At 36.7% G+C, this 22,599-nt stretch overlaps 4 protein-coding genes across 5 annotated transcripts; 2 read left to right on the top strand and 2 right to left on the bottom strand.

Moving 5' to 3' along the window:
- The first annotated feature begins 184 nt into the window (after positions 1–184).
- LOC143548492 (uncharacterized) lies at positions 185–1,645 on the top strand. Its single transcript, XM_077039655.1, has 5 exons — positions 185–298; positions 404–508; positions 586–768; positions 840–1,041; positions 1,140–1,645. Exons 1-5 carry the CDS (start codon positions 209–211, stop codon positions 1,625–1,627), a joined length of 1,068 nt encoding a protein of 355 aa, XP_076895770.1. The 5' UTR covers positions 185–208; the 3' UTR covers positions 1,628–1,645.
- Positions 1,646–2,358: 713 nt separating this feature from the next.
- LOC143629632 (universal stress protein A-like protein) lies at positions 2,359–5,093 on the bottom strand. Its single transcript, XM_077098877.1, has 4 exons — positions 4,743–5,093; positions 3,315–3,418; positions 2,657–2,775; positions 2,359–2,570 (listed from the first exon to the last, which is right to left on the bottom strand). The coding sequence occupies exons 1-4, from the start codon at positions 4,924–4,926 to the stop codon at positions 2,471–2,473; spliced, it is 507 nt and encodes a 168-aa protein (XP_076954992.1). The 5' UTR covers positions 4,927–5,093; the 3' UTR covers positions 2,359–2,470.
- A 1,998-nt stretch (positions 5,094–7,091) lies between these two features.
- On the top strand, positions 7,092–15,602 carry LOC143548254 (ubiquitin C-terminal hydrolase 12-like). Of its 2 annotated transcripts, none has more exons than XM_077039492.1 (32): positions 7,092–7,186; positions 7,428–7,545; positions 8,080–8,230; positions 8,326–8,483; positions 9,836–10,101; positions 10,176–10,394; positions 10,476–10,584; positions 10,671–10,786; positions 10,867–10,965; positions 11,073–11,182; positions 11,328–11,402; positions 11,485–11,563; positions 11,656–11,802; positions 11,906–11,986; positions 12,083–12,202; positions 12,276–12,398; positions 12,500–12,577; positions 12,661–12,749; positions 12,829–12,937; positions 13,023–13,091; positions 13,180–13,284; positions 13,615–13,670; positions 13,762–13,939; positions 14,029–14,130; positions 14,208–14,279; positions 14,365–14,430; positions 14,517–14,582; positions 14,690–14,776; positions 14,860–14,976; positions 15,080–15,154; positions 15,228–15,314; positions 15,399–15,602. In XM_077039492.1, exons 1-32 carry the CDS (start codon positions 7,157–7,159, stop codon positions 15,438–15,440), a joined length of 3,399 nt encoding a protein of 1,132 aa, XP_076895607.1. In that variant the 5' UTR covers positions 7,092–7,156; the 3' UTR covers positions 15,441–15,602. The 2 variants fall into 2 exon arrangements, with proteins under 2 accessions (XP_076895607.1, XP_076895648.1); XM_077039533.1 differs by having other exon boundaries at positions 7,097–7,186; positions 7,431–7,545.
- Positions 15,603–16,451: 849 nt separating this feature from the next.
- LOC143629548 (putative glutamate carboxypeptidase AMP1) lies at positions 16,452–19,734 on the bottom strand. Its single transcript, XM_077098816.1, has 10 exons — positions 18,746–19,734; positions 18,109–18,351; positions 17,884–18,036; positions 17,729–17,800; positions 17,558–17,645; positions 17,396–17,479; positions 17,214–17,302; positions 17,020–17,133; positions 16,801–16,935; positions 16,452–16,725 (listed from the first exon to the last, which is right to left on the bottom strand). Exons 1-10 carry the CDS (start codon positions 19,727–19,729, stop codon positions 16,567–16,569), a joined length of 2,121 nt encoding a protein of 706 aa, XP_076954931.1. The 5' UTR covers positions 19,730–19,734; the 3' UTR covers positions 16,452–16,566.
- Positions 19,735–22,599: the final 2,865 nt, after the last annotated feature.

Raw genomic sequence — 22,599 nt, 5'->3', positions numbered from 1 at the left:
ACGCGCAGATGTTTCATGCACTTGCGCATATGTGATATGCGCCACGCGCAGATGTTTCATGCGCTTGCGCATAGGTTTTGGCTTTGTGTCTTCATGACATCCTGATTTCAAGCCTCTTGTCTATATCTTGTGGGTTGACCCGCCCCGCTCGATGTTAAGGCGGGTGCATACCCCTTCAGATGCTGTCATCAAGGGCGTTTCAACGATTATGACCTCGTATTCCAGCTGGAATGGGGTCAAAATGCACGCCAACCGTTTTCTTGTCACCGATTTCCTCAAAAACAGGCTCAAATTCAGGGTAGATATATTATACATATATCCACTTCTCTAGTTGCATTGAGTTATTTCTTACACATATCAAGCACCTCATGTAGTTTTCGTGTGACTTTGACTTTGACTTCAGGGGTTCGTTATATTAGACTGGCAAGGGATTGACAGGATCACTACTCCAGAACACGCTAACTATACGTACTCGATCATAGCTGGGATGAATACCGGCATTGATATGGTAGTTTGTTTTACTCTTGTTCTTGACTTTATATAAAATGCAAGCGCCTAAACTCCTCAAGTGCTGGTTGTATGCAGTTCATGGTTCCATATAACTACACCGAGTTCATCGATGGTCTAACGCACCTTGTCAAGACCAAGTTTATATCCATGAGTCGTGTAGATGATGCGGTTTATAGGATTCTAAGGGTCAAGTTCACCATGGGTCTGTTTGAAAACCCGTTGGCTGATTACAGCATGACTAAGTACCTCGGAAGCCAGGTAAACTAACGTTTACGTTTTTTTATTTTAATATAATCTTTATTTGATTTTGTGAATTCAAATGTGAGCAGGAGCACAGAGATTTGGCTAGGGAAGCTGTGAGGAAAACACTTGTGTTATTGAAAAATGGTAAATCTTTAAAGCAGCCGTTGTTACCGCTTCCTAAAAAGGCCTCGAAGATATTAATAGCAGGGTCTCATGCTGATAACCTTGGTTACCAATGTGGTGGATGGACAATTGAGTGGCAAGGACTTTCAGGAGATATTACTGATGGTGTATATATAATCACAATCTAGTAACATTCATATCACCTAAATTTTTTTAATTTTTTTTATATTTTTAATATTGAACTAAGCCCTTTGTTCTTGAAGGAACCACAATCTTATCTGCTGTGAAAAAGGCCGTTGACCCGAAAACTCAAGTGGTCTATAATGAGAACCCGAGTGAGAAGTTTGTGAAGTCCAACAAATTTGACTATGCGATTGTGGTCGTGGGAGAGCTCCCATATGCTGAGACATTTGGAGACAGCAAGAATCTAACAATCCCAGAGCCCGGACCAAGCACTATCAAGAATGTCTGCGGTGCTGTGAAATGTGTGGTGGTATTGATCAGTGGTCGGCCAGTGGTTGTGCAGCCGTTTGTTGAAACCATAGACGCTCTTGTGGCTGCTTGGCTTCCAGGAACCGAGGGTCAAGGGGTCACAGACGTTTTGTTTGGCGACTATGATTTTACGGGCAAGCTTGCACGTACTTGGTTCAAGTCTGTTGATCAGCTCCCGATGAACTTCGGTGACGAGCATTATGACCCGTTGTACCCGTTTGGGTTCGGGCTTACTAGTGAGCCTAAGAAGAATTTGTGAGCTGATGAGCTTGTTGGGTTGTGACTTGTGAGTGATTTTTTTGTGAGAGTTTGATCTTAATTAAAGTTATATGAATAAAGAAATTGAGTCAATACTTGACATAAAAACATACTTATAGCACTATTCTTAAACACTTAAAACATAGAAACACACTTATATAACAAATTTAAGATTTATAAAGATATAAATAATATTCTCTAATCAATAATCATCATAACCAAGCACAGCTTCATCTCTCTCACCATCATACTCTCCGGATCTTCAATCTCATCTTCATCATATAGAAATAGAGCATATATTTAGATAATATTGTTTCCATATAAACTAAAGTTATATGTAAAAATGTTCTTTAAAAAATACTATCAAAGCTACTATAAAAACCCTATATCATTAGCACAAAATTCAAATAAAACTTAACGGAATTAAGTTTTTGAGTTTATTTTAACGTAAGTCCAATTACCCTAAAACATTAGCACAAAATTCAGATAAAACTTAACATAATTAACTTTATGAGTTTATTTTAAAGTAAGTCCAATGAAAGCAAATAGCATAAAAAATGGGATTGGTGGCAAAAATATTATGAGGTAGATCATTAATCATTGGCCACACAGGTCTACATGTTAAAAACAAAAATGTACAACATTCAATTCTCCAACTTATTATATCATTTGGTACACAAACAAAAAACAAAATGTAGAACAAACTTAACAATCAACTTCTTGTTGATATACTATTTGTAACACAAATAAGTCAAAAACAAAATAATGTGGAAAACATAGATTTGCCTTCTCCTTATTGCAAATATAGACGATGCTAAACAACCAAAGCGCATGATATACGAGCTCACTTGTTGGAATGTTTTAAATGTTTTGGCGGGCGTACTATAAGAACCGGACATTTAGCATGATGCACACAATAGTCACTAACACTTCCCAAAAACGCCCTGTAAAATAAAGAAATACATGGCAATACAATTGTTTAAATTCGTATATCTATATAATCATATCTTGTGTTATGATTTAGGTTTACCTTTTGATTTGTCCAAGGCCTCTACTTCCTACAACCAGGAGATCAGCATTCATGTCCTCAACAGCTTCTACTATCATTTCCTTCGGGTTCCCTCTAATCACCATCATTTCAGGTTTGACCTGCCATTAATGTAAATTAACTACCAAAACTATAATCGAACTAAACAAGTCAACTAACACAAGCTTCTGTTGGATAAATGAGCTTAAAACCGAGCTTCGCTTATTGATAGTGAGCCTAAAAAGCCTATTATTTTATATAATTGCTCTAGGTATTAAATAAATATATGCTTAGTAGAATATGATAAAAACAGTTAACTAATGTATGGCATGTTTTCAAAAGAAAGCTTAACATATAAGAAGATAGTTTGTAAGCATATAAACACTCTTTTGTCATTACTAAAAGTATTTTCAACCCTTAAAAATGGTATGATTTAGCTGTGGCAAATGATATTGTCGCCAACTCAATATGCAACCTTTTCTGGGACGGATTTATGACCTTTTTAGCCAATTTTAGTGGCCAAGCCTCATATTATTGCCATCTTATCGTTTAAGATGGGACTTAGGAGATCTTGAGCTTATTTTGTTTTGAACTATATTTATAAAGCCGTAGCCAAGCTCAGGCTAAGTTCATTTATTAACTACATATATACTCGACTAACCATGTGTTGTTCACAAAGTTTTGTTGCACGAGCAACAACTTCAGAAGCACTTTCTTCTTGTGCCTTCTTCACGGAATCCATCACCGCGGGTGTTGCAAATATAACTGTCGTGCGCCACCAACAAAACAGAATAGACCGTAACTCATTATCAACAAATTAATTATACTTAATAAAAGGTGTACATTTAAAACTATCGTAAAACATATAGCGTATTAAAAATAGGGAAAATGACCGCTCCAGTTGAGCGGTCAAAATAAACATTTTATATCCATTTGAATGTGGTTTCCTAAAATGCCCCCCTTAAAAATGTCCCCTTTAAATCTTAAATCGAGTTGACCCGCCTACTTTATAATCATCACCCAACCAAAATTTTTCAACCAACCAAGTCACGCCCACATTTCAATATCCCGTCGATACGTACACCCATCGATACACTCAAAAGATTTTCTAGGCGTTCTGAGTTCTGACGGGATTTCTAGGCGACACCCCTACGCCCGGAGATGGTCATAGAAGCTTTAGCCTAGCATATGCATCTTGGAAATCTTGATTCTTGGTTGAGATGATGAGAACACGGATGTTTATGGTGATTAGAGGTTGTTAGGATTCCAACGTAATTCTCTTTGGTCATATGACGGGATATTTTGGCTTTCAACCGAGGTTTCTTACAGCGTCGTCGGCCAAGATTCTTTTGACACGTGGCAAAATCTTATTACGATGAAAATATCATCAGCGATGATTACTAAGACGGGTCGATTGGATTTGAAGTGGGCATTTTGATAAAAAAACAGGAAAATTGGATTTTAATAATCCCATCTTTCTGTTATTAGCCGATAATACATTGGTCCTAAATTTAAAAATTTTCTCAAAGATCATCCGTTAAAACAAAACCTAACCTAACATTGTTAAGTTCTTTTTGAATTTCAAATTGATTTTTTAGGGCTTTTGATCGCAAAGAGGATACGAGTAGATTAACATAAAACTTAACTCGAAATGATGCTTCAAATGGCTCGATTAGTGCTTCAAATTGGGTGTTAATGATGCTTCAAATGGCTTGATTAGCGCTTCAAATCGGGTGTTTGAACTTTAAATTAACAAAAATTAAGTTGTTTAGAGTATCGTTTCAAGCTAAGTTTTAACTCAATCAACTCGTATCATTCTTCCGATCAAAAGGCCTAAAAAATCAGGTTGAAATTCGAAAAAAACCTAACGCCGTTAAGTTAGGTGGGACTATTGGGAGCCAACATTTTCAACTTTGAGATCAGTTATATGAATAAACTAAGTTGAAATTATTATCGGCCAATAATAGAAAGTTGGGATTATTAAAATCTAATTTTCAAAAAAAAAAAACCCTGGTCAAATAAAATATTTTGTTCACTATGACTTACAAAATGGACATTTTGATCATTTTCCTTAACCATAACAATTTACCAGGACCAACGGGAATGGCAGTATGGGGCGGCTGGAAATGAGGCTGGACATGAACAACTGTGATCACCGGCGATCCCTCCGCCGCCGGAGTGGCGGCCTCATGATGGAAAAATAAGTTTTCAAGAGCCCACTGGAGAGTATACATACTCCCTTCACTCTCATCTATGGCTACCAATACTTTCATTATTGTTTCCTGTTTTTGAACTTGCACTTGCACTAGCGGTGGCGCCGCCGTCTCTTTCACCGGACTTGATGTCTCCAGTTTGTCTATCTAAATTCACAAAGGTTCTAAGGTTTCCTTATTTAGTAATTTAGTAATGTTGTTTGCTTATAAATATATAACACGTTGCATGGATGCGTGATATGAATATAACACGTCATTTTTCATCATTCCACGTGTTAGGCTTTTATCTATATGGCAATAATGGCACCGGTTCATTTTAAACCGGAAATATGTTATAGGTTTCCCGGTTATAACTTTTGTTATGTGAAACAAATAGTGTTGTTTCGTTGGAGCAAATCGGTAAAACACAAGCAGTAAACATTGTTAGTGTAAACATTGTTAGTGTATGATGGTGGGTTGATACGAATTTAAACACTATCAGTTACTCTCATTATGTTATAGATGTCGTTGGTAAACCTTTGCGTTAAAACAAAAAAAATTAAATTCTTCAAAGTAACAGATAAAAAGACTAACATATAAACAAATAAAATATTTGACGTTTATTTGGGCTGTAAACTTGGGTGGTGGTAAAACCCAAGGATTGTAGGTCCCTGGCATTGAGGGTAACTCGACACGAGTTCATTCGGTTTCTGTTAAAAAATGAGGTGTGCTAGTGGGGTGGCATCGGTTGGTAAACTCGGGCGTTGATAAATCCTCAAGCATTGTCGGTTCCGAACGTTGAAGCTGTGAGTCTATGTAAATTCGGTCGGTTTCCGTTATTTTCATTATGGTGTCAAAATTTAAAAAAAATAATAACAAATTTACAAATTGACAAGAACAAATGCGATTCCCCAGATGGCCTAAATACACCAAATTTGTAAATTGTTAGATATAATAAATAGAAAGTAATAATAAGAAAAGATTTGTAATGTTAATACATATTTTGGATAAGGTAGTCATTACTAACAGCTTGGTCAAAGTAATCATCATTGATAGTAACTGTATGATGTTCCCATCGAGTACTTAATATATGTCTTTTAATTTACCCAGTCCCAATTTTTAATGTCAGTTGCTCAACTTTTTTTGGGTAGAAATTTTATGAATAGGTCAGCCAGATTTTTACTAGACTTAATTTGGCGAACATTGATTTCCGATTCCCTTCCTTTCACAGGTGATCATATGTTGAGAAAAACTTTAACTATATGTGTTTTGTTCTATTACCTTGATGTAGCTTTCTCTAATCTTCTATGCAATTTGCATGGTCTTCATATATAATTATCTGACATTGTTGATGTCGCTGTTAGAGTTTGCTTTGTTGACCTCAAATCGTCGTGCCCCCATATGTGAAGACATAGCATGTATGAGAGCATGCTTTTATATGGACCTGATGGATATCTAGCATGAGCATATCCATGTAAGTTGGAACTTTTTAATTTATGGTACAAAGAGCCTAAGTATCATGTCTTATAAATATATTGGAATATGTGCTTTATGTCATTCCAATGTCTACGTGTTGGTTTGAGCCACATCTTGCCAATACATGTACAATGGATGCAGCTAAGTTTGTTGTATCAAAAATCGTATTGCCAACCTAAATCTCATTTCCACCAACTCCACATTCCGTACCATAAAGTTATCTATATCATAGTAGCATGGCTCAACTAACTATTATAGCAGACACTACCAAGTATCAGCTCAATTCCCTTGTTAACACCACCGAAGCCTACCACCAACCCATTAGCCAGCAACACCGACGCCTCACACATCCCGCCCCATGATAAAAAAAAAGGATTGTTATGAATTAAGTGTCGACAAATAAGGAATTGACACCATTCATCGGAGCAACTTGTAGAGGCGAAGACATCACATGAAGACCACACATAATTTCTTTAGGTGAGCTGAATGACGACTCCTATAGTACTTCTTATCGTCCTTAATCAACGAATTTGACATCCAAATACAGACGTCAACAGTAAATAGTCAACAGTTAATACGCCTTGAATTTAGACATAATCAAACCTTAATTATGACATGTCTCCCTTCCCTCGTTAAATTACCAAACTACCCACACATATTTGCAAAAATCCCAAACCTACCCTTACACCTTCAACACCCAGACAATAATAACCAAAACACACCTTCTTCATTTCATTAGGGCGTACGCATCAGTCGCCATTGCCATAATATCATCAATTCATTTCATTTCATTTCATTTCTCAATCCGCAAGCCACCGTTGATCCAACGGCCACCATGACTCTCATCACTCCACAGCCACTAGATGTAACGTCTCTTCTTTCCTTCCGTCACATTTAAATACCTTCCAAATCATTAATATTAATCATGCTAGGGTTTGGTAATTAGATATGTTAGTGGTGGTGTTAATGGATCTCAATTGGCAATTGGATTGTGAAATTAGGGTTTTCATGTGTTTGATTGATGAATTAGGGTTTTTGTTGGATCATTTTTGGTCCTTTTGGATGTGTGATGTTTTGTGTTGATTTGATTTGATTTGATTAAACGGCAGGAAGACGAGGAGATGCTCGTGCCGCACCCCGAGATGATGGACGGGGCTCTGCAGGTGCAAGGTCCGATCGCATTTGATGGTACTCCGCCCGTTGAAGCTCCTCAGCCTATGGAAGGTTTATTTTAGTTGGAATATGTTTTGTGATTTGGGTTCTGATGTGTTACGGGTGTGCATGGTTCGGTTCGGGGCGGTTTTGGGGTTGAACCGAACAAAAATGAAACTTCGGCTTTTGAAGTTTTGAGAACTGTTTGGTATTGCTTATTATGGTTTTGGTTTTTTCGGTTATGTCGTTTGAGCTTGAAAATTTTGGGCCGAGAAAAAGTTTGATACAAAATAATGAATTTTTGCCTAAATTGTTTTATTAATTAATAAATAATTTTATTATTATACATTTGGGCTAAAGCATTTGAGTTACATATTTATTAAATTTTTATAAATTCCTTAACATAAAAAAAATAAAAAGTGAAAATTTATACATTCAATTCGGTTTTTTTTTCCGATTTTTGTTACATGCAAAAGCAAAATCTACCCTTACATAAAACCAAATTGCCGGAGTTTGTTTCATTTTTGGATTGACTATTTCAGTTGCATGCACACTTCTATTTTATTGCTATATTAACTTTTGATTTTATGATTTTGGATCCCTTAGTTGTTGGTCAACCAGAAGTTGTTAGCACTGCAGAGAATCAAGCAATTGAGGAGCCTCAGGCGTCTAGGTTTACATGGACTATTGAGAATTTTTCTCGTCAGACAAACAAAAAGCTCTATTCAGATGTCTTTGTAGTTGGTGGCCATAAATGGTAACGAGTAGTTGTATTTGTGTGGTTTTAGTTTATTTATGCATGTCTGTCATATGATTGGTTTTTAAGGGGAAACAATGTGGATTCTTTGTCAGGCGGGTGCTTATATTTCCAAAGGGAAACAATGTGGACCATTTGTCCATGTACTTGGATGTAGCTGATTCCTCAACATTGCCATATGGTTGGAGTAGATATGCTCAATTCAGCTTGGCTGTTGTTAATCAAATTCACAGCAAGTTCACTGTAAAGAAAGGTATGTTTTATGCATGTGTTGTTATTCTTGGAGGAATTATGCTTTTATATAATTTAGCTTTGTTACAGGGCAACTCATAGTTGTGCTTCTAGTTTCCTGCATTAATGATTTAAAACGCTCGCCTATATGAGGAATGATTGCTTGACTAGTATCTATGTATTAATAATGAACTGTTAGTGCTCACATTTTTTTGTTTAGGAGTTAGTTTGCATTCTATTTATTGATATAACTATATATTAATATGGTAAATTAAGGACTCCAATAAAGAATGGTTAGTAGAGCTGCTGCATGCTTTGTCACTTGATCCCGAAATTTGTAATGACCAACTTATTCTCTATTCCAATGGAATTTACTTTAACGTATAGTGCTTATATTGGAGTGAGAGAATAAGATATCGTTATGTTCTCTCTTGACATTCTTGATGGTTGATACATATTCTAAAAATGATTTTCTTTAATTAATTTATAAGCTTCTATGAACACCAAGTGACTCTTGTAGGTAAGGCTAGCACTTTCGGCTTGCTTCTTGGTTGCGAGGACCTTGAGCACCTCAGTCCTTTAAAACCAAGATTTTTAGTGTGATCATACAAACATTATATCATAAGGTACAAGCAGCTTCCAAGCTGCAACTTTCTAATTTACAAAGGTCAAAGAACTAATTTCTAAGTCTTATTTGTATGGAAGGATGACATGAAGAAACTGAAACATGTTTTTTTTTATTTTATGTTTTCTCCAAGTCTTAATATGCCTACATTCTTCTGTTCACTACCCACCTTATTCATCCTTCAAATGTCTCTCCACTGTTTTTTCCTCCAAAAATTCATATAAAAGCCCCAAATACACTTGTATCAATAAAGCAACAATATATCAATTTTTTTTACAATACGAGTGTTGATCCAGCTAACACTCTGTGCTTTGAAAGCAACAAAGTTTGAAGGGTTCTCCCACTGGAAAGATTCTCACAAAGAGTTAAAGTTAGAAAAATCACGTTCCAGATGGTATAGTGGTTGATAACTGATAAAATCTAAAGATTGCCATTTAAACAAGATAATTTTAGAGTGTATATTGAAAGAGTTAGCTCAATTTGATACTGTCATCTATAGAGCCACAAAGTAGAAATCTAGATGCTTTCAGTCCGCTTCTCAATCTAGTTTCTGCCGTCTTTTAGGGTGTCTTTAGGGCCACAAAGTAGAATTCAAGATACTTTTAGTTCATGTCTCTATCTAGTTTCTGCTGTCTTATAGAGTGTCTATGGTATACAGACTTGAAGCATTGCAACATTTTTTTGGCTATGTGTTTCATTGTAAACTTTTAGCACTTAATAGTTAATACTGTTATCAATGTAATTTACAGACACACAGCACCAGTTCCATGCAAGGGAGAGTGACTGGGGGTTCACATCTTTCATGGCTCTTAGTGATTTATATGACCCAAGTAGAGGGTATCTTGTAAACGACACATGCGTTATTGAAGCTGATGTGGCTGTAAGAAAAGTGATCGATTATTGGTCATATGACTCAAAGAAGGAAACTGGTTATGTTGGTCTTAAGAACCAAGGAGCAACGTGTTACATGAACTCTCTCCTTCAAACCTTGTACCACATCCCTTACTTTAGAAAGGTATAACTTTTCATTTTTGTTATCATGACTTGTATCATAACTATTAGTTGTCTTATTTTAACTGTTAATATCAGGCTGTCTACCATATGCCAACAACAGAAAATGATATGCCTTCAGGAAGTATTCCTCTAGCTCTTCAGAGCTTATTCTATAAGCTCCAGTACAATGAAACAAGTGTTGCCACAAAAGAACTGACAAAATCTTTTGGATGGGACACATATGACTCTTTCATGCAGCATGATGTGCAAGAACTTAATAGGGTTTTGTGTGAGAAGCTTGAAGACAAGATGAAGGTGACCAAAATATTTCCTTTTAAGCCTCAAGACTTTTTTGTTCATGTGCTCTTTTCTGACTTCTGATTTTTGATGGTTCAGGGAACAGTTGTGGAAGGGACAATACAGAAGTTATTTGAAGGACACCATATGAACTACATTGAGTGCATCAATGTGGATTTCAAATCAACAAGAAAAGAATCATTTTATGGTATTATATATGTGTGAAGCAGCTTGAGTGTGTTGGCTGGTAATTAACCAATGATTCTGTTAATAATATTATTATCTTTATATCAGATCTTCAACTTGATGTGAAAGGCTGTCGTGATGTTTATGCTTCTTTTGACAAATATGTTGAAGTGGAACGACTTGAGGGTGACAATAAATACCATGCTGAAGCACATGGGTTACAGGTTAAATCAATATTGGTTCATGATATTCTTTCATTTATTATTTTGGGTACTGGTGAAGTTAATATGCTGTTTCTGCTCAGGATGCTAAGAAAGGTGTGCTGTTTATTGATTTCCCACCTGTTCTTCAACTCCAGTTAAAACGTTTTGAATATGATTTCGCAAGGGATACAATGGTAAAGGTAGGTCTTGAGAAACGTTTTCCACATTTTGGATCGCCTTTAGCTTATTTATGTCCTCACCTTCTAAGTTATTAATCTTTATTAACCCAGTTTGATTTGTTATGCAGATAAATGATCGGTATGAATTTCCACTAGAGCTTGACCTTGACAGAGAGAATGGCAAATATTTATCTCCTGATGCTGATAAGAGTGTCCGGAATCTCTATACCCTTCACAGGTATTATTCGTTTCATAGTTACATTTGTTCACAATCAACTCACTGCAAATTGGTATATCTTCTAAAAAGATTTAACTTAAATTAATATTATTAGCTCCATCATCATTATGTTAGCGTATTCTTTTTACAACTTGCTTTTTGGCAGTGTATTGGTTCATAGTGGCGGTGTGCATGGTGGGCATTATTATGCATTTATCAGGCCAACTCTGTCAGACCAGTGGTGAGCTCTATATATGTTGCAGTGCTGTTTGTTTCTTATGTATTTATGTAGCCCTCATCAATGCTATGATCATGGCAACTAGGTTCAAGTTTGATGATGAAAGAGTTACAAAAGAAGATACGAAGAGGGCGTTAGAAGAGCAGTATGGTGGTGAGGAAGAGGTAACACTTTCCTTTTTATTCTTTTAGTAAATCCATGCATTGCTTTTTCTTTAACTACAGATTTATCTTGGCTTATGTCCTAATTTCAACAGCTACCCCAAACAAATCCTGGCTACAATAACGCTCCATTTAAATTTACAAAATACTCAAATGCCTACATGCTTGTCTACATACGGGAAAGTGATAAAGATAAGATTATTTGTGACGTTGATGAGAAGGATATTGCAGAACATCTTAGGGTAAAGTAAACACTTAATTTTAGAATTTTAAACCTTTTTTTTACTGTTTTGGGTACATGAAGTCCAAAGCTTGAGCTTGTAATAATAATCATTTCATTATCAGATAAGGTTGAAGAAAGAACAAGAAGAGAAGGAAAACAAGAGAAGATATAAAGCACAGGCTCATCTTTATACTATTATTAAGGTGGTAGATATATCATCTCAAATTTCTGAATAGATCTTTTTTCTTTTCAAGAAACTCATTTCACTAATAGCATTATTCATTACTTAACATGTCTAGGTTGCTCGTGATGCAAACCTTTTAGAACAGATAGGAAAGGATATCTATTTTGATCTTGTTGACCATGACAAAGTTCATAGCTTTCGTATACAGAAACAAACGCCATTTAACCAATTCAAGGTAATATATTATTAATATACTCGTAGGTGTTGAAAACTTACAGTTATATCCAATTAATATTTATGGTGTACAGGAGGAAGTTGCTAGAGAATTTGGTGTGCCTGTTCAATTCCAACGGTTCTGGATATGGGCAAAGAGGCAGAACCACACATACCGTCCCAATCGGCCTTTAACAGCTCTGGAGGAATCCCAATCGGTATCATTTCAATTTAATTGTTGATATCTTTTATATATATTATTGTTTTTTTATTTAAAGATATGAGATTCATATTTATGATTCTGTTATTGGAACTGCAGGTTGGGCAATTAAGGGAAGTTTCTAGTAAGAATCACAATGCTGAACTCAAATTATTCTTGGAGATCGAGATTGGGCCGGTAATATTGCTTTTTATTTTTTTATTTTACTACTTTTGTAGCTGGTTTATGTTTTTTTATCTTGTAGTTCTCTACTTTTTCAGGATTTGCATCCTATTCCACCACCTGACAAAAGCAAAGACGATATACTTCTTTTTTTCAAACTTTATGATCCTAAGAAGGAAGAACTCAGGTATTTTCAAAATTTTGATGCATCTTTTTTTGATTTTTCAGACCTTACTTAACTGTATATGCCTTTATTCTTTATCTAGATACGTTGGTAGATTCTTTGTCAAGAGCTCTGGTAAACCAAGTGAAATTATATTAAAACTAAACGAGAGAGCTGGATTTAGTCCAGATGAAGAAATTGAAATCTATGAGGTATATTTTGTAATTATATGGTACAATATTGTGTTAAACTACACTATTGGTTTACCGTTTCTAACTATGTGTAACTTGTCGTTAGGAAATCAAATTTGAACCATGTGTCATGTGTGAGCGCCTCGGAAAAAAGGTCTCATTTAGAACTAGCCAGGTACCAGTTTCAACCTTCTTTCATTTAAAAGTTCACTTTTTCTACATGTGAAGTGCCGTTTATATCGGAAAAAAAATTTCTTTTTTAGCTCGAAGACGGAGACATTATTTGCTTCCAGAAGCTTCCAAAAGCTGATGACAAATACCGATACCCTGACGTCCCTTCATTTCTAGAATATGTGAAAAACCGTCAGGTGAGTTATGTTTCACCAATTTTGCATATAGAAGTATCTCGAGTTCTAAAAAAGGTCTCATTTAGAACTAGCCAGGTACCAGTTTTTTTTTTTTTTTTTTTTTTTTTTTTTTTTTTCATACACATGTTCTTAGAGCCGAGGGTCTCTCTGGAAGCCACCTCTTTATTCCTTTGGATAGAGGTACGGTGTGCCTACATCCCACCCTCCCCAGACCCTACCTATAGCTCTGCTGTCGGTGGGATTTTACTGGGTATGATTGATTGATTGATTGATTGATTGAAGTATCTCGAGTTAGCAACAAACGATTTTGAATTCTCATGTCACTTGCAGATAGTTCATTTTCGGTCTCTGGATAGACCTAAGGAAGATGACTTCTTTCTGGAACTGTGAGTTGGGCTTTTTTACGTGTGTATAAAGTTATAAATCCTGTAACCATTATATGAAAATGTTTTTGTTACTGTTGACCAAAATCGGCAGGTCAAAGTTGCATACATACGATGATGTGGTGGAGAGAGTTGCTCAGTATCTTAATCTGGATGACCCGTCAAAAATTAGACTCACCCCTCACAACTGTTATTCTCAACAACCCAAACCTCACCCCATCAAGTACCGGGTTGCAGAACACCTGTTAGATATGCTGGTTCACTACAATCAGGTTACTGTACTTGTAACATCGTTTAAAACATGTATTCATTTTTGTATTGATGAAAATCTAAATATTAATTCTTTTCTTCTTGGGTTCAGGTTTCCGATATTCTGTATTATGAAGTGTTGGACATTCCACTGCCTGAATTACAATGTTTGAAAACTTTGAAAGTTGCTTTTCACCATGTAAACAAGGAAGAGGTATGTTTGTAATTGGAATCTCTTTTGTGCATGGAATACTGGTTGGGTTCTTATTTCTTTATTTTGTTAATTTGCAGCCTGTAATACACAATATTAGGTTGCCTAAACAGAGCACTGTTGGAGATGTTCTTAATGAAATAAAGTCAAAGGTACTTTGGATTTTAACCACACTGAACTTGCATTATTATGTTAGCATTCATGAAATATATTGTATACAATTGCAATTTTAAACAGGTTACATTATCTCATCCAAATGCTGAACTTAGACTTCTTGAAGTTTTTTACCATAAGATTTACAAGGTAACGAAATGGGTGTTAGTATTTTTCGTTCCAGTTTATAGTAGAATTAGTAGAATGGTCAAGCACCATTTTTGCTTTTGTTTCAGATCTTTCCGCTTACTGAGAAGATTGAAAATATAAATGATCAATACTGGACATTACGTGCTGAAGAAGTAAGCTCACCTCATAATTCATTAACTATTTTATATTATTTATTTATTTAATATTTTTTTTTACCATTTTTCAAGTTAAGAATGGCATTATTTTTATTTTTTATTAGATTCCAGAGGAAGAGAAAAACCTTGGGCCCCAGGATCGTTTAATTCATGTTTACCATTTTACCAAAGAGGCTGCACAGAATCAGATGGTACATCATGAGCAGTTTTCTGTCTAAATACTTACAGTTTGGAGTGTTTACTCTGAATTTATAGTTTATTCTTTTATTTACAGCAAGTTCAGAACTTTGGGGAGCCGTTCTTTCTGATAATTCATGAAAATGAAACTCTAGCAGAAGTTAAAGTCCGAATTCAAAAGAAGTTACAAGTTCCAGATGAAGAGTTCTCCAAGGTATTTATTTTCTTTTTTTAAAACGCGTGATGACTCATGATTTGAATAAAATCACTTTTAATGCCATGTTGACATCTGAACCGTATCTGCTTGTATATATCAGTGGAAGTTTGCCTTTTTATCTTTGGGACGTCCCACCTATCTACAAGATTCAGATGTTGTATCTAACCGTTTTCAGGTCGTTGAATACATTTGTTCTTTTCATTGCATATCATTAATCTGTTGACGCTTGTTTTGAATTCGGTTTTTAGAGAAGGGATGTGTATGGTGCGTGGGAGCAATACCTCGGATTGGAACATTCAGACACCACGCCTAAAAGATCCTTTACAGCTAATCAGGTACAAGTTAAGTTTTTGTGAAACGAAAAGATGTTTAAAGGGGCCATTTGATGCGGTTTTCAAGTTCATTTTTTTAATGTGCAGAACCGTCACACATATGAGAAACCGGTGAAAATATACAACTAGAACAGCAGTGAGTGTAAAGCATTTGATAATCGATGCGACAATGTTTTTTGTTTGTCCAAACATTTTATGTTGACCGAGGCTTGGGGATGCGTTTAGTGTTGATAGAGAAGTGTGGTTATCTAATGTGTTAAGTTAGAAGTGAAAAGTACATAGAAAGATTTTGTTGAATGGGTACAAGCAGCAGCAGCTATTGTTATAAAGTGGGTGTTTAATTAGTCATTCCTTTTTGGGATGTGTAAAATGGTCTCAAGAGTTCTGTGTAGAAAGCTAAATTTCTACCGCCTTCGTTACCACGTCCGGTTCATGTTTTCACAAGTTTCTTTTATGCTTAATCGAATCTTATTCGGTCTATTCTTTCAACACCAGTTGGTTAAGCTTAAATGATAATTAGACAGTATGTGCCAATATCACTTAGTAGCGAAGTTGGCCGATTACAGTTGGTTGAGAGTGGTTAGCGATACTAAGTCGGTTGTTGTCAAATGATACTTTCCCTTTGCAATTCGAGGATGTGTGAATACGGTTCATGCCACATCGATGAAAGTAAGCTTCTCTGAAGTCTGTGTTGAAGGATACGATCTAAGTAGCGATCATGGCATTACGTTCAGGGATATTGCGAGTGTTCAAAAGAGGCGATATCAGTTTCACAATAAAAATGCATGGTGGTAACGTAAAAAGGGTATGGAGTTGTGATTATACAATACGACGAGTTTGGTTCTTTGAGCAGATTTACACTGATATTGATTATGCCTACTTCAATTAAAATACAAGTTTTTGCCCTAATGTGGAAAATTGACCTGGTAGAATAATTTGTTTTAGACTATAGACGCTAACCGTCGCTTTAATTTCAGTTTTGACTCGATCTAATCCAAAGTACTCAAGTGAACAATTCACACTCTCGTATGAGAACGTTTAGTCAAAAACATCGGACACTCGTGTGAGCACATTTGTCAAAAACCATTTCTCAAATGGTTAAAAACACAACTCGGAATATTTCTATATTCGTCGCAAAACACACGGCAAGATAACATTCCCTATACATGATCAAAATTTGGGATGATAGGACACCTAAATCTGTGTTAGACACATCTATATACAACTACTACAATCACCCATTATACATATATAATCAGGTTAGTTCACCTTTTAAAGCACTTGCAGCACTTTGTATGGCCCTACCAACCCTCCATATTTCATGTTGGATCACCGACTTCGCTTTTAACCCGTAAATAGCATCCGCAACTCCTGGGAAAAACCCCAGTTTACCCTCGTTAGCCGGTCCATATACCTACAAAACAAGCGTATTTCAGACATGCTGCTTAACAGTATTAAACTTTCATGCATGGAAAGATAGATCACTTACGAGATGCTTGAACCATTGTCTTCCTTGAATTCCGTCTGCATCCAAAAAGCCTCGTTCAGCAGACATCAACCGATCATTCAACATGCGCCTTTTCAAAACCGAAACATGACCTTTGGCTTCTTCCTCTTTCATTATCTATAAAATTGGATTCGGTCAACTTCGAAAGTCAAAAGTCAAATTAATAAATTAAACCAGATGAGAAGAAAAGAAAAGAAAAACCTTGATTTCATCGTTAACTTGTTTAGCTGCGTCTTCAAGTTCTTCAATGGCAGATGTTATAGGATGCAACGACACATCCTCGTTTATCAATTTGTTCAATGACTGTCTGTGGTTCTGTTAAATTGTTCAAGATAACAAAATAAGTAATATTTTAATTTTACCGAGTGAAAGATTAATATCAATATTTATAGTACCTGCAATTGAGCTGCATACGAAAGATAGTTGAAAGGTAAGATAGGATCATCGGTTAAGTGAAGTGCAAGCAGTCCCCATACACCGGAAACTAAGATATCAAAGTATAAGAATAATAATATATCAGTTATATATTTAGATAATAAGTTTATGATTTTTATTAAGTTTATTAAAAAAAGCTAACCAGCAACGTGACGGTGGAAGAACGGATCTCCGTGTTTAACCATCCAGTCATACGAGTCAAAAGCCGTGTGATAAACCAGGAAATCTAAATTATCATGTACCACATTATCTTTATATGAAATATTCTAGGTAAAGTTACCAATTTAACCCTTGCTAGACATACCTTTGCCATAGTAAAGATCAACTGAAGGAACTCCCGCGTGATGCAAAAATGGAGAATAGTCGGAGAAAACGTCACTAAGTCTCTCAATCTACATAAAAAGAATCTCATTATGTTATTTAAAGTCAACGTTTGACTTTGTGAAAGCACAAAACAATGTTGCATTAAACACACCAAAGGGGGACCTTCAGCATTCGCTATCCATTTATCAAAAAGAGTCGAACCCAAGAAATCAGGATCGGTAACCTGAAAGTTCATAATAAAATATTGGTATCAAATGCCATCCTCGAAACATAGCCTTGTACACGCGTCTAAGGCGCTTTGTGTACCTTCTTAGTAACCTCGACTAGAATGTCATCTAACTGAGGCGTTGTAGCAGCGAAAAATCCCGGCCCTTGAACCGCACAATCCACATTGATATACGCCACAGCTTTCGACCCCAAATTTACAAGATTTTGCTCCACCCATTCAGTAGATCCAATCTGAAACCACAAAATCATTAACATCGTTCGACTAAAATTCTTTTACGTTTTCTATGACGGAATATTACCTACCATCCCAAATTCCTCCGCATCCCAACTACATAGATAAATTGTTCGTTTAGGATTCCACCCCATTCGCATCATTAACGAGTATCTCCGGGCAATGTCGATAAGCACAGCGGTCCCACTATTCGGGTCAACCGCCCCATAAGTCCACGCATCCCTGTGGTTACCGAGAACCACGAACCGATCCGGCTCTTCCGACCCCTTTATCACGCCAAACACATTTTGAATAACCGCAACCTTGTTCTCCCCCTAAATTCACCAAACATTCAATCACATTAATCAAATGTTTTATATCCTATTGGGTATGTTTGTTCATACAACACTAGATTTATACTAAAGTCATATGATACTATGAAAGGATAAAATAAGGAACAAACAAGTACTGTTATAATTAAGTGGTCCATATGAAAAATCATTTTTTTTTGGTGAATATTAAAATTTATATTTCAAAAAACAACCAAACGATTTACAATGAAGTGGCAGATAAGCGGACGGCAACAAGTTGCACCACAACCCCTTTTGGATAGCAAACTCAATCCTACTTAAAACAAAGTTTTGGTTCTTATGGGCCAATAAATTGCTATGAACAGAGTTCAGAAGGTCACGGCATCCAGAGCTAAGAATCCAAATATGAAAATCAAACCTGATATGTAAAATTCAAATAAGTTGGTCCAGGTCCAACCCTATCAAACTTCCTCACTACATCACCATCCTTCCATAATCGGGCCACCCGGGGCCCACCAAGAGACCCGAGAATCCACCCTGCCGCTTCCTCCGACACCGGCAACGTCGGCACACCTGGAAACCTACCCGCAACCTCACTATCCTCCACCCTCAACCTCTCCCCATCCCCAATCACACTCGCCCACCCGGGCGTCAACGGATCCCCAACCCCGTCCAAAACCGTCCCCCGCTCCACCCCGACACCCGTCCCGTCCGTATACATAACCACCGCCACCACCCCTTTCTCCCCCGCCTTCACCGCCACCGCATTCCTCGACATCCCACCGCCCCTCCTCACCACCGCCACACACCCGTGTACGTTAACCCCGGCCGCGGCCAACACTAAGTAGTCCTCCTCCTGGCCGTGGTTAACGTACACCGCCTTACCGTACGCCGTCCCCGACGGCGAGTAAGCGTGGTACGGTTTCACCACTTCCGAGCCCGGGTTCGGGCTCACGTACCCGAACCCGGGCTCCGTAAGTGTAACGGCAGCCGAGGAGGTACGGCTGCTGTTGAAGTGGGCAGTAAGGGATGAGAAAACAGGGAAAGATAATAATACTGAATAATTTGTGACATGGGTTTGGATATTGAGGGATTTGAATTGGGATGTGACGTAGGCGGCGGTGGTGGTGGAGGGTGGTGTGCCGGCGAGGTGGGGGTGGAGGGTGAGGTGGCGGAGGTAGGTGGAGATGGTGTAGTTGGAGGCGGAGTTGAGGAAAGTGGAGGAGAATGGTGGGTGGTGGTGGAGAGTGGTGGGTGGTGGTGGTGGTGAGTGGTGGCGGTGGAGGGTGTAGATGGAGATAATGCAGAGGTTAAAGATGAAGATGAGAGTGCATGCAGGGGAAGTTGAGGTGGTGAAGATGGTGGTGGATTTTGGGAGAGATGTGTGGAAGGATTGAGCCATGAGTATGGCGGCGGCGGCGGCGGCGGCGGTGGTGGACTGGTGGTGGTGGGAAGTGGTAATGGTTTGATTTGGGAGTGTATCAGGGAGTGTACATGTAGTAAGTTAAAGTTTTCGGGTGATGTGCCCTCTTGTGGGTCCCACTCGAAATGAATTTTACATTGGTTTGCTTTACGGGTGAAAATGAGCCGAGCTGCTCGTAAGCTAGCAGAGATCGACTCGTTAAAAGACTTAATCGAGCCGAGTTTAATTGAGTCCCGGCTCGAGCCTAAAGTAGGCTCGTTTAATAAACGAGCCCGAACCCGGACTTCATTTATCAAGCTCGAGCCGGCTTGCGAGCTTAAACGAGCTTGCCATTTATAAAATATTTTAAATATATATTTAATAAGTATTAATTAATATATTAATATATATATATGTATATAAAGTTATGAAAAATAAATAATAATAACTAAATAATATTATTTTATACATAAAATTATAATTAAAAAACATTTATTAAAATAATTGTAATTATATAAAAGATAATTGATATATTGTAAACGAGCCGAGCCTAAACCGAGCTCGAGCTTGAAAATCTACTCACGAGCCAAACTCAAGTTTTGAAAATAGAGCTCGAAACGAGCCGGCTCGAGCTCTGTGTAAATTAAACGAACCAAGCTCCAGCCTAGTTGAGCTCAGGCTAGGCGCTGCTCGTTTGCACCCCTATTTCTCCGCATCACCCCAAATTCTATTATTAATTTGGGGTGTTTGACTGTTTGTCTTAACTTCTAAAGTTACTTATTGATTTGCTTATTTGTTTTCCAAACACAAAAGTAATTTTAAAAAGCTCAAATTTGAAGCTTAAAATGGAGCTTTAGTAAATATTTTTTTTTTTTCAAAAAACAAATAATCAATTTTTAAAAGTTCACTCAAACATCCTCTTAATAAATGTAACAAACCAATGGAGTTGGAGGTCTATTATTAAGGATAATACATTTAAACATTTTAAGTTTGTCTTTTATCTTCGTAACAAATGGTCCACTTACTTATGGGCGAACACTGGCGTATGACCAAACAAAAAGATGACTTAGTATCGAAATATTATCAAAAAAACAACTATCACACATACTATTTATAGTTACGTATATAGAAACAACTTACTACCAATGATACATACGTTATAATAACTTAATTATACTGTAATTATCCGAATGTTATATCATGTATGGCCTATTGTAACGTCTTGATAATGTAAGTCCAAGATGGTATCCTGTGGAGTTTTGGTTACGTGCCAAATGTCGCTAATTAGGTGCTTACAAAAGTAGACTAAAAGAGACCAAAGGTCGATTAACTAAATAGTTAGTAAAGACATAAATATAAAAAACGCTTGTATTTTTAGTATATTTTTCTACGAAAACAACAAAGATACGGTCAAAGTAATATCATTTGAGACCTCTTCATGAAAATGATATATTGTTATTGTATGTCTACGAAATTTTTATTGCTTTAGAAGAAGTAAAATACTAAATATTTGAATAATAATTTGAAAGAACTAAAAGCCATGATAGTGATGTGGGGGTGGTGTGGTGTGGTGTGGTGTGGTGTGGTGGGGTGATGGATGCTTATTCTTGTCTTTTTGTGACTAGGGAGAAGAAAAGGAACAAGAATACGACAAGAAGAATTATGTATTTGTTTTAACATATCAATTTATTTATTATAATAAAAAATCATCACATAAAACTCGAAATTTATGGTATTTCATACAACTCAGGTTTAATTTTTTTCTTATTATTTAGTTTCAGATGCGTTGGAGTGATAATGAGAGACTAGGTAAGTAGGTGGTTTCATTAATTGGATCAATGAACTGAACATATTTTATTTCATCGCACTGTCGTGCTTTCGAGCGAGTGTTCACGGACAATGGCGAAGGTTCCTTAGGGCCCGGGGTGGCCCCGGCCCACCCTGTTTTTTTACGCAACAATGTAACTTTACCCGTTTTTGTCCGAAAATTTTTATATGTAGCGTAAATTTAGCCGTTTTTGACCGAATTTTTTTACGTAGCGTAAAATTTAGCCTTTTTCGGCGGAAAATTTTTATACGTAGTGTAAAAGTTGGTCATTTTCGGCCAAAATATTTTATACATAGTGTAAATTTAGCTGTTTTCGGTCAAAAATTTGAGCACGGCCCCCTTCGTTTATGAAATTTTGTATACATTTTGAGTCCGGCCCCTCCGGTGTCTTATTCCAAGCTTCGCCACTGTTCATGGACATTGACCTTAGTTGAGGGTTTTTCCTGAATCGAAAGACGAGTGAGTCTCTCGATGTAGTGAATTTAGCCAGTAGCTAATTTTGAGGATTTGCTGACCGTTAAGGAAAAAAAAACCCTCAAAGTTTCATTAAAAACCAACTAGCAAGAAGCTAGAAACCGAACAAATGACTACAAGACTTACAACATAAAATTAAACTAATCGTTCCACAACAAATTTTTGAATAAACAATTTTTTATCTAAAGAAAACCCAACGATATGATTTTAAATCTTCCATCGTTTTGGAGAAGCAAACCATCTTATTTGAGAAGATGACTTACTTCCTATACTTTTAAACGCACCAACAGGCCTGAGAATGATCCTGTATAAAACCTTGTTTTTGTGAGTCCCCAAATTGATAGTTTCATCATATTGAAGCAAGTCGAGCATCGATAAGGTATAGATGGGAGGAAGGTGACACAAATTGTTAACAAATTGGCAGACTAACATGGTAAAATAACAAGACATGAGGAGATGATCACCTGCTTCTTCGTATTCTCTATATAATCTACAAGCCACCAAACCCACCTCAATGTTTCTTTTGGATAAAGCCACGAGAATCAATAGTCTATCTATTTTCACATTT

The sequence above is a fragment of the Bidens hawaiensis genome, unplaced genomic scaffold (assembly GCF_021521415.1).
Source record: "Bidens hawaiensis isolate Kalapana, Puna unplaced genomic scaffold, B.hawaiensis_p1.1 tig00000055_1, whole genome shotgun sequence".
Lineage (NCBI taxonomy): Eukaryota > Viridiplantae > Streptophyta > Magnoliopsida > Asterales > Asteraceae > Bidens > Bidens hawaiensis.
The sequence above is the reverse complement of the archived record's forward strand: the minus strand, read 5'-3'. Positions and strand labels throughout refer to the sequence as shown.

Bases quoted from the DNA above. Each gene is read 5' to 3' on its own strand.
- LOC143629632 (XM_077098877.1), bottom strand. From the start codon at position 4,926: ATGAAAGTATTGGTAGCCATAGATGAGAGTGAAGGGAGTATGTATACT. The intron at 3,419-4,742 runs GTAAATTGTTAT...GGCGCACGACAG, and splicing joins TGCCATTCCCGTTGGTCCTG to TTATATTTGCAACACCCGCG. The intron at 2,571-2,656 runs GTAAACCTAAAT...TTTATTTTACAG, and splicing joins GGCCTTGGACAAATCAAAAG to GGCGTTTTTGGGAAGTGTTA.
- LOC143629548 (XM_077098816.1), bottom strand. From the start codon at position 19,729: ATGGCTCAATCCTTCCACACATCTCTCCCAAAATCCACCACCATCTTC. The intron at 18,352-18,745 runs GTTTGATTTTCA...TGGTGAATTTAG, and splicing joins ATTTGAATTTTACATATCAG to GGGGAGAACAAGGTTGCGGT. The intron at 17,801-17,883 runs GTACACAAAGCG...ATGAACTTTCAG, and splicing joins TAGTCGAGGTTACTAAGAAG to GTTACCGATCCTGATTTCTT.
- LOC143548492 (XM_077039655.1), top strand. From the start codon at position 209: ATGACCTCGTATTCCAGCTGGAATGGGGTCAAAATGCACGCCAACCGT. The intron at 769-839 runs GTAAACTAACGT...AAATGTGAGCAG, and splicing joins CTAAGTACCTCGGAAGCCAG to GAGCACAGAGATTTGGCTAG. The intron at 1,042-1,139 runs GTGTATATATAA...TTGTTCTTGAAG, and splicing joins TTCAGGAGATATTACTGATG to GAACCACAATCTTATCTGCT.
- LOC143548254 (XM_077039492.1), top strand. From the start codon at position 7,157: ATGACTCTCATCACTCCACAGCCACTAGAT. The intron at 10,787-10,866 runs GTTAAATCAATA...GTTTCTGCTCAG, and splicing joins CTGAAGCACATGGGTTACAG to GATGCTAAGAAAGGTGTGCT. The intron at 15,315-15,398 runs GTACAAGTTAAG...TTTAATGTGCAG, and splicing joins GATCCTTTACAGCTAATCAG to AACCGTCACACATATGAGAA.